Here is a 13,438-nt window from a genome sequence, read left to right as displayed (position 1 = left end):
TTCCTCCACTCAAACAGACACACGTATGCACAAGTCTACACACTACATCTCTGAATGCCTCAGTGAGATTCAGATTCTGGAGTCCGTAGGGTACCTCAAACTGCCCTAAATTTGTCAGAGACGTTGATGCCACTGGGTTTTAAATGTCCCTGACTCCTCAGTGTCAGAATTTCAGTGTGCATAATCGCTTCCAACGAAGTTTATCAAGTAGCCTTAATCACCCGGGGAGATCTGAGTTTGCATGCCAGATTTCCATGGGGTCTTAATGACCTCAATGATGTATAGCTGTACTTTCGGTAGAAGCAAGCGCCTGTTTCCCAAAATCTATTAGGTTTAATATATGGTATTTCATGTTGAAGCAATGACCATTTACAATGATTTGCTTTTTTGCCAAAGTTAGAAGAGAAAAAGTTTAAAACATTTAAATCGCTCAATCACATGAAGGTAACATCAGTTTGCTTAATTTAGAATCTCGGTTTTCAACAGGTATGGCTATGTTTTGTTTTTGTTTAGTTTTTTTGGCTCCAGTGGTTTTGCTAACTTTGGATTGTGCTAGCTATTTAGTCAAGTATCAACCTGCAGAGATAAAACAAAACAAACAAACAAACAAAAAAGCATAATAAAATCAACACTAAAGTGCCAGAAAACGACTGACTCCAAAAACAAGCTAAACCCATAGATGTCCATGTTCCTTAGTCTTGAAAAAAATGGGTCCTGTCTTTATTTTATAATTATTAAATGAAGAGTGAATTGTACTCTTTTTAAAAGTCATTAAGCAGATAGAGAGAAATTGTAATATTAATGGGTGCCGCTTGCTAGCCAAGGCGTTCTTGCTAGCGTTACCTGATAAGCTAGCACTCTATGCTCAGCCGTGTGTAGTCACTTGTTTCTAAAAGAAAAACAACAACAACAACATGGGAGCAGACAAAAAGATATTGTTGGAGCTTTAAAAGAGTGCTTTACAACCCAATAAGTAAGTGGTGTCACTGTGGCTACATTCATCGCATTTTATCCAGCCTATGGTCAGTTTTAATGCCATGCTAAGCTAAACAAGCAGGTAGCTACATTCGGTTTAGCTTACAGTCATGAAAGTAGAACACCTTTCTTCACTGTACTTTCATAAAATGAGTGTACACATTTACTTCCCAGAATTTGCACCTTTCCAGTTAAGACTCCATGAGAGGTTGCAGTGCTAGCTGTTTAGTTGGCACTGATGATTTTCTGTCCTCCTTCTGTTTCCGTAGCATACTCCACGCCAGGCGCCACAGCTCCCAACAGGTTTGTCGGCATCGGATCACGGGACAACAACTTTCTGAACATCCCGCAGCAGACACAGGTAGGAGTTGGGTGATATACTGGCAGTTTTTCTCGCTTTGTAGGAGAGTGAGGAGGAAACTCAGCTGTTTTCGCTGCAATTACTGGTCAAACTCTGGAAACTTATTAACTGCGTGGATGTACGCCAAAATATTTCTTATTCCCTCACTGCCTGAAACCTGCTGCACGGTTTCCTCCACCTCTTCTCTCGCACCATCCCACAGCTCGCCATCAATGTGTGCATTTGTACATCTGTATTTTACAGTACGTGTGTGGTTTACCATATGTGCTCAACTGTTTATTTGGCACATATGGAGCCTACCCTTCAGGCTCCTTTACTCACAGCTTTTTTTTCTCTACTTGCTTCCTTTCCTTTCCCTCCTCTTGCCCCCCCTTTTTTTTCCTACTTCACTTTCTCCGTCCTTTTAGCTTTACCACACTTTGCTCACTCTCTGCCTTTTACTTTCTCCTTCTCTCACCTTCTTTCTTCCTCCCCTTCACCACCCTGCACCTCATTCATGTGCCTCCTCCATTACCACCAGTACTTTTCTCATTAATGTCCAACCACACCCGCCTGGAGCCAGCTCAGCTCCACTCGTCGACACATGGAAACCATCTGAAACTGCTTTGCTGATCTCCTCCCTTGTTTCTCTGCCCTCTGTTCTCTCTCTTTTCTCCCTTTCCATTTCTGCCCCTCCGCTCATTATACTCTGCTCTTTACCCTTCATTGCTTCACTGTTCATCTCTTTTTGTTCCATCACTTCATAAACATTTTCTTTGCTGATGAAATGTTTATGTTGCTTAACTCTAAGTTGTTTCTATTTTCTTGGAAGTGGAACTTTGCACACATCATGTGGCCAAACTGTGTGGACACGCGAACATCACATACAAACTGTATTTAATTGTTAAACATCAGGTTCAAGATCCGTGGGTATTAATATGCTCCTGTAACTGCCTCTGCTCTTTAACCACAAGGCCATTATTGTGAGTTAAAGCACTGAATTTAGGCAATAAAGACTTGCAGTCAGAGTTCCCCTTAACGCCAAGTGAAGTTAATTCACATTAAAACTATTTCTTCGTGGATCTGGCTCTGTGTGTAGCAAAATATCGGATTCCCCAAACTGTTGCCAACACATTGTTGTCAAAAATATTACTTACCGCTATGTCTTTGGTTTCATTAGGCCTAAACCATAAAAACATTAAAAAAATATAGCACCAAGAACACAGATGTATTTGGACAGAGGTAACCAAAAACTTCTGGCTGTGTGTCTCATAGAAAAGTTGAGATGTTCTGTACCGACTAGGACAAATTGTCTGAAATATGGTTTTACTTTTCAATGCGTAGCTAAAACACACACGGCACCAACTGTTTACACGTGTCTCTGCAGTGACATGAAAAGATTAATGGTCCACTTTAAAACTAAAAGATCAATCACAAAACAAAGATCCTCTCAAAAACGAGCCTGTGGCGGCTCAGGACCAGCGCTGGGCTTTGTCCTCCCTCTAGTGGCAAACGTTGGGTGCTACATCCAGGCGAGACGAGAAACTAGATACCAGCAGGGCAAGGCGAGAGGGGAAATGGAGGGAACAGAGCAACAGAGAGTTTCGGCCCCTATAGAAGTCACGTCCTGGCCGTCTCGTTACCCCCGGCAACCAGACATGATGTCATAGCCAGTTGATCTTGAATTTGAGAAGGGGTTGCTCGAGAGGGGGGCAGGAAAGAAAAGAGGGTGGTCACTGTCTGCTGCCAAGGATTTAGTGGGAGTGTTCACGGGAGATAGATGGATTGTGTGTGTCTGTAAGCACATACACAGAGGGACAGAGTAACTAAGAAGGGAGAAGTTACAATGCCCAAGGCCTGCTGGGACCGTGCCCAAGGGGAGTAGGGTAGCTGAGAAGGGCAGGAGGCAGGAGGGAGGCAGGGGGGTATTCATGCGACCTGTTAGAGTCAAACAAAACAAAAGGCTGCTTCCCTGGAGGCGCAGAGTAGTTTCCAAGGCTTGACTTCTAGAATGTTGGTGCACCAGCCCACAGTGCCAGATCCTGGAGGCCAAGCAGGGCAGCCAACAACAGTGGCGGTGACCCATTTCTGCTCCTTGCTCATGCTGAGGAGAAGAAAACTCAACGTGAAGAAGGCGCAAGTGACACAGAGCGCCAGACTGCTATCTCCCTGCTGCTGCTTGGCTATTAGGAGCTATTAACTACTCAGCCAAATTCAAGACATACTGTACTTCTCTCCAGAAATGAACAGACTCGATGGTAATAAGCTGGGCTAGAGGCCCAGATGACAATTCTGTCATTCACTGTATTTAAAAACTAGAGGAACCCCCTGAAGCCAAAAGCCAACACGGTGTGCAGACATTTTCAGAAACCATTTGTGGTGCAGTTGCTCTTTGGATGGGCAATCGTTACACAGCTGGTGACAGGTGTGGCTACAGGCATTGTTTTCAGGTTGATCATCCATGCTCCGAGGTGAAGGTCACAGCAACCTCATGTGAGAAAACACCTTTAATTTGGCAGGAATGTTCACTTACACTAAAGGATGAACTGATTTGGATTTGGTGCAAATTCTTGTGTATTTACTCAGATTATGACAAACTTTCACACCAGTGTGTTAGAATAAAAGATGATAGCATTTCATAACAAACAGGTTAAAGGATATCATCATATTTTTCTTCAAATGGGCATTATCCGGTTGTTAAGTGATGACGTGACGAATCCTACTTCCGGGCCTAAAGTAGTCTGCGTTTAATATGGCTTTTGTGTTGTTAACATGTTTAATGTTTTGTATTTTCTTCTATTTAATCTCAAAAAGCTCCTAAAACAGTCAGTGATCACTGTTGACCTCCCTCGGCTTTTATTACCGCTAATCATTTATTTAAGCTCAGTTTTTAAAACCTTAGGATGTAACTACAGCCCAGCCCATGCAGCAGTATATGAATGACTAACCTCGTATTGTGGATGGATTATCTCAGTTGTTCTCCTGGCTGAAGTTTGGTCCTTTTACAGCATCCTGCCATGCGATTACATTTGTTCCTGACCACCGAGAACACTCACGTTAACTTTTATCGAGTGGAAAAAAAGTTAGCTTGTTTATATTATGCTAACATAGCTGTGTCGCTAGCGGTCACGTAGCACATCATTATATACCAGCTAGCCCAACTTCAGTAACCCTACAAACGTCACTGCTGTTTAGTTTTCTGTCTTCATTTATGCTGGAAGTGATAGCAGAGCTGTACGTTTTAATTTGTTTCCAAAACCCCGCAGTCAGGACATGCTATATTGTATTTAGATAGAAGCTAGCGAGCTAACTCCTGCTAACTTCTAACTCCGTTAAATGTCATAAATTCCGTTTTCATGGATGCCTGGATGTTAAACTCAATTGTTACACCTGGTAGAGCAGAACGCTGATCATTTTATTAAAGATGAAAGACTTTAGACAGTTTTTCAACTCTCAGTAATGCCATAGTGATCGTTTGATATATGGACCTGCAGCGGAGTTTAGGCCCAGACACGACTAGTGACGTCAGACTGAACAACCGGATTGATGCCATAACGGAGAAACAGAGAGAAGATTGTGGTGATGTTTAACATTTGGTAGGAGGCTGAAGTGACTGCACTAACCTTTGGTGGCCAACAGTAAAGAGTCAGACACGCAGGTAAACTGCAGCTTCACTGGTTGGTGGAAGCATGCAGCTGCAAAGTGGTAATCCCAGTTTATTTTGAACAAACACAGTGGGTCACATTTTGTGCACATAAAGTTTATTTAAGCTGTTTACTATTTTTGTTACTAACATAATCTCATCCCGTCTTTCCCTCTCTTTTCTTTTTCAGTCTTGGTTCCTCTGACAAGATCTGTGTGCAAACCAGCAACTAGAATTCTTTCTTTGCAATCAGAAATAGAAAAACAACAACAAAAAACACAAAAAGAACCAGAGAAACAACCCGCAGGATAATAATTGTCCTCCAACCCACCCACCGACTGGCCCTGACAGTATGTCTCACCTGATACAAAATGTAACCAGGCAACGCAGGAAATTACAGCAGCATGACGCTTTTAGTGGAACTCTGGACTTACTTACACACAGTCAGAGGCAGGACCCGTTTCAAGCAAAGATGGATACGTTGAAAGACGAATAGATGGACAAGAGGATGCCGGGATGACAGGGAGAAGGGGGGGTAAGGGGACGGCAGCAGCAAGGAGGCATCTCTCCTCAAACCACCGAACCAGCACAGCAGCGCAGGAGGAACCTGAGGATGAAAACCGTCGGCTTCTCCTACTTTATAAAGACGCATTGTGTAACAAATGGCTTAGAAAAATCAGTTGTCTAGCAAATACAAATTCAAGTCACAGTCTAATCAAAGCAATTCGGTTCCCAGGGAAAGCTGCAGTCCACGCTCCTGTGATGTCTGTCATCACTCAAAACAAAATCCAAATGACCAATGTTTCTATCCTTCTGAATGACCTAAAATAGCCCCTTTCACCCTACTACTAACTAGTGACCATGCCAAAACTTGATTAAGGGTTGCACTACAAGCTGAATCAATTAACACTAATCTTAAAGATGTGCACTATTTACCTACAAGGCATGGGAGGTAAACCAGACTTGCCTATTTTAAAAGTTTTAAAGAGGAAACAAACCTGAGGTACAAGAAGCCTTCACAAGTCCTCAGCCCCATCTTTCAGTTCGACAGATCATTGGCCTCCACTCACTCTCATGTCTCCCCACATTCAGAACAATCACTCAGTCTGTGCCATGACCACAGCATGTATGAAAACACACACACATACACACACACGTGCCCAGTCTCACATTTAGGTTGTAGTATTTATAGGTGGTGGTGTTGTGTTATTTCATTCTTATTTTTTAAGCCCAGTGAAGTCTTTCTACCTTAATTAGATATCCAAACATTGTGCGCACACACACACACACACACACACACTGAAAATCGCAGTGTGACTATATAATTACTGACAGCTTCACAGCTACAGGCAGCAGCTATTGGTTCCCAATTTGCCCTTATGTAATGTAGATGAATGATTTTATTATCTCTCGTGTGTTCTCTTATTTGAATTTATTCCTCTTTTGGATTTGTACTATTTTATAATTGTTTTGTATTTGAATGACAGCACCTTAAAGAGAAACACAGTCAGAAGCGGTATGTTGAAGCAGTGGAGACAGGGTGGTTAGCTTACCCGGATCAAGTAGCGCTTGCAAAAACATTTGGGAAATATGCTTATTTGCTTCTTTTTCCAGGGAGTTGAGATGAGTTGATTGATACCACTACAGCTGGTTGGCTTAGCTGAGGTTAGCTGGCTTGGTTCTGTCCAAAGTTAATAAAACCACCAAACCTGCACCCCCAGTGACCGTTTTGATTATATGATGATTTTATATCGACGTATCCGTGCAGAATATGAGCAGTTTTAAGAGGGTTTAGACCCGAAACCCGTTTGGTCATTTTTTTAGGAATGTTGAAATCAACTCTGCGACGGTTTAGACGGCAGCTCAGGCGTTTTGTAGCTTTGCAATGCAGTGTCATGTGAAAACACCGTTACTGTGAGAATCCTAGAAAGAACAAAGCATTTGAAAGTAATCCACTGGGTAACTAGTGTTGATTGTATATGTTAAGTCGAGCTTTTTGGCAGTTGGACATCATAAGCTAACTGTGGCTTTGACTTAAAACCCAGGAACACAGGGCAGCCACATGCAAAAGCAGGACTGCTTCACTAGAAATTCAGAGTTTATATCAATGAAGACGTCAGTTTAGCGATTGAGACCATGAATTCATTACAAAAGTACTTCTTGAGGTCAGAAAGTGATACGGAGGATCGTTTCCTCATAGACTTGGATACAATCAGATTTTGCAAACAGGAGTCGCCCCCTGCTGGCCATTAGAAAAAGCCCAGGTTTTCAGCACTTCCGCTCTAGCCTCACTTTCCACCAGAGGTGGAGCATATATTTCCTTAGTTGACACTTCACTTTGCTTTTATCCTGAGTCTAGTACATTGGAACTACCCTGACTAATTCAATTTTATTAAATTTTATTTATATAACGCCAAATCGCAATGCCAATTGCCTCAAGGTGCTGAATATTTTAAGGCAAAGACCCTGCAATGATACAGAGAAAACCCCAGTAATCGCATGACCCCTGTGAGCAAGTGCTTGGTGACACTGGCAAGGAAGAAACAGGAAGAAACCTCCAGCAGAACCAGGAAACCTCGGCGACTGTTTGGGGTGAAGGCAGTAAGATTCAGACGAATGCGGGGACCCTCGTTACCTTTGAACAGAGCCACCTAGCTGCTTCATGTGAAGGTGACCCATCGAACAAGCATATTTTCCAGATGAACGTCTCCTGTAGAACAACACGATGCAGGGTTTTGACAATCACAGGAAGCTTATTTTTCTGGGAGATCGCCTGCTCGGCCATAACGATCAGGGGAAGAAGACAAAATAGTCGCGCCTACTATTTGGATCCAGGTACAGCTAGTGGCTGCTGGTGGGGATGTACGAGTGATAGAAAACAGATCTGAGGAGGGAAGGTTGCTGAAGATGGGACCCAGAGTTAAGGAGAGAGTAGCTCTTCTTTCTGTCTCCCTAAAGTTTACCCTGTTGTTTACACTCCCAGACGAGCCGCTGCTCCAAGAGCAGAGGGGGCCACACTGCGGAGCAAAATGAATATGTGACATATCTGGCTGTTTTTGGAGAGGGGACGAGAGCCGAGGCTTAGCAGTAGGACGGATCACGGGTGTGCCCGTTTAAACGCCGGTGCACAGGATCAGGTAAAGGCTGCTTGGTAGTGTTGGATATAGCATTCCCACAACACACACTTACACGCACACACACGCACCAGCACTCCCACTGAGCTACGTGAATGGAAGAGCCCTTATAGATCAAAAAACTGCACTAATACAATCATGCCAGCCAACCTTATCAGACTTTTTTTTGTAATGGTTACAATAGATCGACCACCACTTAGTATTGCAAATCAGTGGATGTATTACTGGGATGGAATCACACTTGTAGAGCACAGATCGCCACTTCTTTAAAAAAAACTCCACACAGACTTACGAAGACCACTCACTACTAACACGTCCCCCGTGCCCGACTCAATTCAAAGGGAAGTCTTAAAGATAGACAATCTGAGGAGGCCTTTATGCTTTCAATCATTATCTAGAACTATATAAAGAATCAGCCCACAAATTTAGCCCTACTAAAAAGCTAATCACCCATCCAACCTCACAAAATAACTGGACTGCCTGGCCACGTTCTTCACTGCAGGGAAAAGCGCGACATAGCTGGCCAATCGATGGCGATCATCTCATCAGCTTCGTAGAGAGATCTAGCTCCGCTGAGTAAGACATTAACGACGGCTAAAGGTGATTTCTTTTCTAATCTATGGAAGTGCCTCTGTATTCCCATTATGCAATTTGTCAAACATGAATTCAGGTTCTTTTTCTCACATATAAGCTATAGTGAATGGTGGAAAAAACATTTATGTCAGTAGGGGGAGAAAAAAACACGGTGACAGCTCACTAGATAATCACAAGCATCTTTATATATAATACACATATATATTTATAGATATATACTTTTTTTATTTGCAAGATAAGCTCTGTGGCAGTCTAGTTATTTTTTGAAGCATGGCGTACATCGCACAGTCATAGGATGCATCTCAGAAAAAAACCACACACACAGAAAAAGCTGATTTGAGCTAAAGTACCAGTTTGTAAACCCGCTCGCACCCGCGTTACAGGACATAAAGCTAAAGGACGGCAAACGCAACAGTAGATACATAGACAACAAGTGATGATGACGTAGTTGAGGTTAAAAGATAAAGCAGATTAGGTTTTGTTGTTTTCTTTCGTGTCTTGATGGGAAGTATTGTTCTTGAAACTAAATGATGTATGTTGATTGAGCCATGTGCAATGCCTTGGTAGAGGAATTGTGTTTGTTTGTTAGCGATTGTTTGAGGGTGTCACACAAAAAGAGGGAAACCCTCTTCTTTTTTCTTTGTTTTATCTTTTTTTGGGGGGGAGGGGCTTTTGTTTGTTTTAAAGTCCACCTGCTCCGGGACTCTAAATATGAGAGCAGCGAGAAAAAAAATCCCAGTCTTTGTAAGTAAGTTTGGGGAAATTATTTTACATTTTTTTGTTCATTTTTAAAAACTTCATTTCTATTCATTTGTTTTCAAAAACCATGGGAGGGCTGAAGGAACAATTTTGCAACTCGTAAAATATATATCACTATGACAACTGGTGCTTTCGTAAAAGAATAAAGTACATTCAGTCTCTATTATACATAAATAATAATAAACAAGAACTAAGTGTTATCATAAAAAGCAAATTTTAGGAAAGTGTGCGTTATTCTATTTCTCTTTTTGTATTTACCGAGGGAGGGGGGCGGGGGGGTGAGAGGTTCATTGTAGGACAAAAGGCATTTTTCCTCCCCGAACTTTATCGCCACTGCAGGACAAACAAACAGGGAAAAAATGAAAATCACGTCAGATCTTGTTTCTTTTCTTTCTTTTCTTCTCCATCATGTTATGTCCAACACATCTAGCGTGGGACAAAGACAAGATCTTCCCCATTTTTGGGAGATGCACAAGTACGGATTCCCCAGTCCAAACCACCGATGATGACGTCCATAGAAATTAAAGAAAATGTTTATTTTGTTTTGGTTTTTTAATGTAAATGTCTACTTGTTTAAACAAGAAAGAAAGAAAGAGGGAATCAGCGGCCTCTGTCTGGCTGGGGGGGGGGGTGCTGTCATCAATTTACCAACAATGTGAACCCTACCCCCCTATCCCAACCCTCCACACACACATGCACACACACACACACACACCACCATCCTCCCCCAATCCCCTTCCCCGCTGTAAATGATTATAAATATTTGTTTGGTGATGTAGTGTTATAGACTCAGAGCATCTTTAAAGGTTGTCCCTAAAAAGTGCCTTTTGTTCACAGATTCCATCTTGTAATCCTGAGTGCCCATCTCAAAAAAAAGTCCCCTCCTTCATGCTTCTTCTGTATCTTTCTCTTCCTATTCTTCAGAGCTTTTTCAAGCAGTATACATAGTACTAAAGGAAATTGGTGTGATTTAGTTCCTCTTTTTATTGTTGAATTATTAAGAAAAGACGTAAAAAAAAAAGACAAAACCTAAAAACAAAAAAAAAAAAGAATATTTTCTGTCTTGCTTCTCTTCCTCTGTATCTTGTCGTCTGTCTATCTTGGACACTGGAGTAGTCTGTAGCCGCGTACCCTTCTCCCACTTCCTTCCTTTTCTCCCTTTTCTCTGAACGGCGGGGTTAAAAAAAAGAAGAAGAATACGCAAAGGTTTTTTTTCTTTTGTTGTCTGAGCAGAATGCAGTTAGCTCACATGTTATTCTTGTCTGTACGCTTCACATTGTATTACCATACCCATCTTCTTCAGCTTCTCCATTCAAACAGCTAATGTAAGTGAACAAGTTACACCACAGGGCTCTGGGCTGTGCTGAGGACAAGGGCACAGGATGAAAAAAAGAAAGAAAGGTGGAGGGATAAAAGCACGAGGAATGTGATACTGGGCTTTAGGCGAGGGTGGTGACCAGCAGGACTGCTAGCGCAGGCAGGTTTGTTCGTTTGCAGGTTTCCTTGTTTCTGTTTTGTAATTGAATTTGAAATTTTTTTATTATTTCGTCTTGATGGACGATGCATCGTGACCTGGTTATGCATCTTGAGAACGAGTGAATGAGAATAGCTCTTGTAAAGAGAAGAAAAAAACCATGAAAAATGACTCAAAGCACCTTAAAAACAGAGCGGTGCCACAGCACAGAGACTGAGATTCAGCACAATCCTTACAAAATGTGACTTATCGATCCATCACTATCCACCAAAGTCATGCGGTTCCAAATCCTGTAAACATTAGATGTAAGCACCGTGAGGCTCCACCAGCAAAATCGAGGAAGAAAAAAAAAGTATATGCAACGTTTAGATGTCTTTTTTTTTGCATTAAGCGAATGAAGCCAGCAGCAGTATTATCAGCGAAGCCTTGACGAGTGAAAGCGCCATAGCTGAGAAGCCATATCAGAGACAAACAGGTCACACAGCAGAGCGAGTGCGCGTGTGTGTGTGTGTGTGTGAGCGTGTGTGTGTGAGCGTGTGCGCGCTTTAGTGGAGAGGCGGGCGTCTGCAGTATCCGACGCCTGCACCGTTCAAGAGCCCAGTCGGACCCTGTGGCCCATCCGTCAGCATGTTTCACTTTTACGTTTTCCTCGCTCAGTTTCTATCACTGTTTTAAGGATGCTGTTTAGCGATTTAGTGACTGAGCTCCCAAGCTAGACTAACCCCGCCACACCCTGAACCCCGCCCACCACAAGTGCCCCTCCCCCTCCTTCCCCTCTGTCAGAGCCGTCCCATCCTCAGACACACCTCCCAGAGCCCATGGTGAAATGCATGTGTTAATTACAGTTTCTTTTCCATAATAATAATAAAAAAACAGTTTGAAAAGAGCAACACCATCACTTGATTGAATAAAAGGATGTTCTTGACTGTATCCTGCCTGTGTCGCCTGTCTTTGTTACCGTGTCCTCGTCAGCGCTGCAAGAGGAGAAGCACTCTGGACAGAAACGCTGTAACTGCCTGCTGGGACTGATGAGCTGAGGGAAGCCACACATGCATCTACTAGGAGGCCGAGGGGTAGGCAGGTTTTTGGAAACCAGATGTGACCAGATGTGATGCTGGGTAACAAATTCCTACTGTAGTATGAATTGGGTAACAACCAAAATTCACAGAGCTGTTCTAGGACTGAGCCCATGAACTCAACAGGAAGATGTTTGCAGAGGTCGGAGCCGTTTTCCAAACATTTTGTAAGAGTCGGGTCACATTTACTAACACGCTGTTCCAGCTCGAACTGGGCTTCAGTTTAACATAAAAATACTGATTTAATTGATGTGTTACTACTAGAGATGGCATGATACCACTTTGTTAACGTCCAATACCGATCTCATAAATTTGTATATCTGCCGATACCGATATGAATCTGATATAGTCTATGTTTATAATCAATAAAAAGATGTTTAGTATCTTGCTGGTAAGTTCATCCTAAAATTTTAAAAGACAAAACACTAAAGCTATTCTATTACACTTGTATTCTATTCTATACACTGCACCCAAAATATTTCAGTTCAGCAATACTGATCTTGTTATTTAAACTCTTAGCAGAACTTTAAGTGTTTAAAGTAATATTCAAAAAATAATTTAAAATTTTATACAGGTTTCAAAAAGTCTTTGGCTCTGAAAAAAAGAAGTTGCAATATCAGCACAAAATAATGTTTATATTCGACAACTTGGAAAAAAGCAGGTTGTAGAATGGACCCTTTTATACATACATAGACATCCAGAGTGGAAAGCAGTGCAAATATGTGCAAACACAGCTTCTCACGACGCTCCTCTTTTAGCAAGATGAGTGCCAGTGTAAGCTGTTTCTATCACATTTAACCTGAGACAGAATTTTGTGTAATTTCTATACAAACTTAACACAAGTATGAAAAAAGTGTTTGTTTTGTTTGTGAAGACGTGAAAAATGAGTGTTGTTACATTACCATTCAGTTTGAGGGTTACAACAGAAAATGATATATTTATCGTTCTCACGCGGCATCAGACGGGATTATTTTACCAAACCAAGGAGATTTGGCCTGATAATTATTTTTATCCTCCTGTAACTTTATTGTATAAAGAGCTAAAACCTCCAAGGTTTCAGGAGTAGTTCGTCGTTATAAGAAGTGTTTGTCAACTAAAAATCAAGAATGTGGGAGTCTGTCTGTGATTTGGAAAGCCCAGCGTGTGGTCCCGACGCAGGGAAACACATTCTGTCTGCGATGCCTACCTTGGCAGCACATAGCGAGGCTCCAGATGCTTTCAGTGTGAACTCCAGACCGCCGACAGGTCTCGCACACAACTACCACGTGACGCATACTGCTCCGACGTGCTAAGGTCACTACCTGGGTTACGCCAAGTTTTGTGAGGTGCTTTTGTGATATTTAATGGATCGGATTACTTTTTTTTCTCCCCTATATCAGATCAGCATATTGGATCAGTCCATCTCTTGTTACTACCACCTAATTCTTTGATACTGCCACTACT

General features: G+C 42.1%; 1 protein-coding gene across 19 annotated transcripts in view; it reads left to right on the top strand.

The window, feature by feature from the left end:
- Positions 1-11,849, top strand: part of nfixb (nuclear factor I/Xb) — a 147,789-nt gene extending 135,940 nt beyond the window's left edge. For all 19 annotated transcript variants that reach the window (XM_042228213.1, XM_042228212.1, XM_005941787.3 and 16 more), the window contains 2 exons: positions 1,245-1,336; positions 5,149-11,849. In XM_042228213.1, the coding sequence (XP_042084147.1) occupies positions 1,245-1,336; positions 5,149-5,163 (107 nt within the window). In that variant the 3' untranslated portion in view covers positions 5,164-11,849. The remainder of the gene's footprint in view (positions 1-1,244; positions 1,337-5,148) is intronic.
- Positions 11,850-13,438: the final 1,589 nt, after the last annotated feature.

Source organism: Haplochromis burtoni, unplaced genomic scaffold (assembly GCF_018398535.1).
Source record: "Haplochromis burtoni strain Fernald_Lab_line unplaced genomic scaffold, NCSU_Asbu1 Contig_312, whole genome shotgun sequence".
NCBI lineage: Eukaryota > Metazoa > Chordata > Actinopteri > Cichliformes > Cichlidae > Haplochromis > Haplochromis burtoni.
This window is presented reverse-complemented; position numbering and strand designations above follow the sequence as displayed.